The sequence below is a fragment of the Pollachius pollachius genome (assembly GCF_949987615.1).
Source record: "Pollachius pollachius genome assembly, chromosome: 3".
NCBI classification, from domain to species: domain Eukaryota; kingdom Metazoa; phylum Chordata; class Actinopteri; order Gadiformes; family Gadidae; genus Pollachius; species Pollachius pollachius.
The window spans coordinates 10,618,841-10,622,624 of NC_136936.1; the positions used below are offsets into that span (position 1 = coordinate 10,618,841).

A 3,784-nucleotide genomic window follows, 5' to 3' on the forward strand; every position below is an offset into this window, starting at 1 on the left:
CATTGTTGTGCTGTAACCTTGAATTCTGTTTGGTAAAAGTCCTTTTCGTTGGACCAAAATCAAAGAATGCTTTGATCCATTGAGCCGTGGCATTTTGTAGGTAGTTGATTTGAATATAATTTTATTTCACATGAAAGTTATTTTGTATTTTTTTTAGTTAGCATTCTTTTTTGTTGAAAAGATATCTTACCACATATTAGATATGATTGCAATACTTAGTATTGCAGTTGATCACAAACTTATGGTGCTGTAGAAATAAACATAGTATCACGTCTATGTCAATCTACTTTATTTAAAGACGCAGTTCATTGGTAAAACCCACACTAGATAATGTCCTAGCATTTGGGTAACTACCCCTTTAACACCTACCCACAAAGGACCAGGAGGCACCAGGAAAGAAAGGGAGGGAGGAGTTATTACACTCTCTCCTCCTACTCCTCCTCAATCTCCTCCCCCTCTCAAACTCTGAAAGAAAACAAAACGTGCGTCTTGCCGGGGCGCAGAGCTCCAGCAGTAAGAGGTTATTCAAGAGCTCACTCTAGCAGAAAGCCCTCTGGCTGTCACGGGCAGACAGGGAGAAGTGCGTACCCAACGGGCGTGAGTCAGGGAAATAGAGAGAGGGAGAGAGAGAGAGAGAGAGAGAGAAAGGAGGGGGGGGCGGGAAGCAGCAGACCCTGAAAGAGAGGGAGAGACAGACAAAAGTAACAGTTATATTGTGACACGCAGAAGTTGTGTTGAGGACGCTGGAGAAGCCCAGTGGATGCTGGGACCTCAGTTCTACATGCTGCAGGGTGGATGCTGCTGCTTTCTCAACAACCATACTACGGAGAATAAAAACCCATGACAGATTAATCTGTGGATCACGGTTTGGACAAAGGAAAGTGTTTTCTTTTTTGTTTTCTCCTTTGCAATGAAAGACATTTGTGGATTGGATTCACAGTCTGGACCTGGGGCTGCTGTTTTGGATATAGCCCACGGGTGAACTGGATTGGACCAACAACAAACAAGCGCGCACACAAAGGGAGGTGATTTGTTTGTGCCTTAGTGAACCGAGTAAGAGCGGCTTCTGCCCGCGGCTCCAGGGTGCTGGGTGGGTGGTGTGGAAGGGACAAGGGGGAGGGGAGGAATCCCCAGCCTGGGGCCGAGTCCTAAGGGAAGGCTCTTTTGAGCATAAGCTTCCCCCGTCCCCCGTCCCCCCCCCCCCCCCCCATCCCCCCGTCCCCTCTGTCATCAGCCCACCCTGATATGGCTTAGGGAAACCTCAGCGTGCCGGCCCACCGACAGTGAGCCTTGTTCCCCCGCGGACCACATGCTCAGAGCGCAGGAGAACCTGTAGCGCTCGAGGAACACTGATTTACTTACGAGTAAAGAGTGTTGAAAGAAGAGATTGACGCGCCTGGGGGGGCTATTCATGAGAGACCCACAGTGTGGGACAGCTGTCGTCATTGTGTTGCTCTTGCGTAACGGATGCCCATTCTCTGACTCCCCCCTACCCCCGACCTTTCTCCTCCTTCTCCACCATCGTGCCACCAAACATGTTCAACACCACTCTGCCTGCGGAGAATATCACCCAGCGCTGGGGCGAGGGCACCACTCCCTGGACTGTGAGCAACAGCAGCCTGTTGCTGGGCAACGGCACAGCCGACTGCGTGAAGAATGATCAGTTCAAGTACCCGCTGTACAGCGCTGTTTTCAGCATAGTGTTCGTGGTGGGCCTGCTCACCAACGTGGTGGCCATGTACATCTTCACGTGCTCCCTGAAGCTGAGGAACGAGACCACCACCTACATGATGAACCTGGTGGTGTCCGACCTGCTCTTCGTCCTCACCCTGCCACTGAGGGTGTACTACTTCATCAACAAGAACTGGCCCTTTAAGAGCGTGCTCTGCAAGCTCTCCGTCTCTCTGTTCTACACCAACATGTACGGCAGCATCTTCTTCCTCACCTGCATCAGCGTGGACCGCTTCCTGGCCATCGTGTACCCGCTGCGCTCGCGGTGGCTGAGGACCAAGCGCAACGCCAAGATCGTGTGCGTGGCGGTGTGGGTGCTGGTGCTGGCCGGGAGCCTTCCCACGGGCTTCAAGTTGGAGTCCACGTCCAGGCAGGACAACCACATAGCCTGTTTCGAGAACTTCTCGTCCAATCAGTGGAAGTCACACCTGTCCAAGATGGTGATCTTCATCGAGACGGTGGGCTTCTTCATCCCGCTGTTGCTCAACGTGGTGTGCTCCGTCATGGTGCTGCGGACCCTGCGCCAGCCGCAAGCACTCAGCCACGGCAGCAAGCTGAACAAGACGAAGATCCTGCTGATGATCATCGTGCACCTGTCCATCTTCTGCTTCTGCTTCATCCCGTACAACGTCAACCTGGTGTTCTATGCACTCGTCCGCACCAAGACGCTGCCGGGCTGCCCGGCGGAGTCAGTGGTGCGGACGATATACCCCATCGCCCTGTGCCTGGCCGTGTCCAACTGCTGCTTCGACCCCATCGTCTACTACTTCACCTCGGAGACCATCCAGAACTCCATCAAGAGGAAGTCCCAGGCCGGCCGCTCCTATGACATCAAGTTCTCAGAGGCCCTGCAGTCCGAGTCCAGCTCGGCACTCCAGTGCAGCCTGCGCAGCCTCAAGGCCAAGGTGTTCCACAACGAGTCTTCCGTTTGAAATGTTGCCGTTTTGACGCCATTGCAAAAGGTCAACATGGGCTCTGCTTAATGTCGGAGCCCCGTCGTAGACCCTCCTTCCAAAGAAGTATTAGGACTTTAACTCTTCCTCTCAGGACGAAAGCACTGACTTTTGATCGGTTCTGCATTGCATGGATCCATGTTTTGACAAGGGACTCCTTAACTTCCACAGTGGATCTGTCAGTCTTAACGACCACTTGATAACAGGAATCCCTCCTTGTTGAATAATATAGAAACATGGAATAATATGGCGAATGAGAGTGTTATGTCACTCATACAGTGTCCTGTATGAGTCCAACGTGTATAAATGTGTACATTTGTAAGTGATGAGGCTAACTGAAATAGTATTTCTTAAGTTAACATTAATTAATTTCAAGTTACGGTCTGACATTAGTCTGCGTTCTTATGCCGAGGCCTGTATCTGGAACCCATTATGGGGCGTTATTTTGTTTATTGGATGTCATGTGTTTTTGGCGGATTAATGCACTGACATAAAAATGGAAAATACTGCACTCATGCCACTGGAATGAATTAAATTCATGTTCTGTCTAAACACAAACCAGGTCTATGTAAATCATAACTTCCGCTAGTTATGGGAAGGACATTTTGTTAGGTATTCAATTAATCAACACCCCTTTATGATAAATGATCCTCCTTCAACTCTTCAAAAGAAAGCCCAAAATGGGTCAGAGAGAAGAGGGCTGGGCACGAAGTGAATGTTGTGGAAGAAATGGAAGTGAAAGCAGGACCGTCTTTTGCAGAGAGCAGTGTGTGGCTTCCTGTCTGTCCGTTGAGCCAAGCAGGGTTCTTGAACCAGCGGGAGATTGACTAGCGGGAGATGAACTAGCGGTGGATGGCCGTGACCAAGGAAACGCCAAACTGACTGGGTTCACTGCCCTGTTGGTCCCTTAAATACGTTCTAATATTCTCAAAAACTAAACCTGTAGATAGCGTACAGAAATATATTTTCATATGTTTCAAAATAACACCCTTAAATACATTATAGAATGGTGGTGGATGATGGAGATTTTATCAGACAAATTATGAATAGCATACACGAGAAACAGCATACTTTCAGTACTACTACTTCCCCTACTACTC

The 3,784-nt window shown here is 49.6% G+C and overlaps 1 protein-coding gene across 1 annotated transcript; it reads left to right on the top strand.

Annotated features, from left to right (window-relative positions):
* The first annotated feature begins 516 nt into the window (after positions 1-516).
* Positions 517-3,230, top strand: lpar6a (lysophosphatidic acid receptor 6a). Its single transcript, XM_079731325.1, has one exon. The coding sequence runs from the start codon at positions 1,536-1,538 to the stop codon at positions 2,661-2,663; it is 1,128 nt and encodes a 375-aa protein (XP_079587451.1). The 5' UTR covers positions 517-1,535; the 3' UTR covers positions 2,664-3,230.
* The last annotated feature ends 554 nt before the right edge of the window (positions 3,231-3,784 follow it).

Bases quoted from the DNA above. Each gene is read 5' to 3' on its own strand.
- lpar6a (XM_079731325.1), top strand. From the start codon at position 1,536: ATGTTCAACACCACTCTGCCTGCGGAGAATATCACCCAGCGCTGGGGC.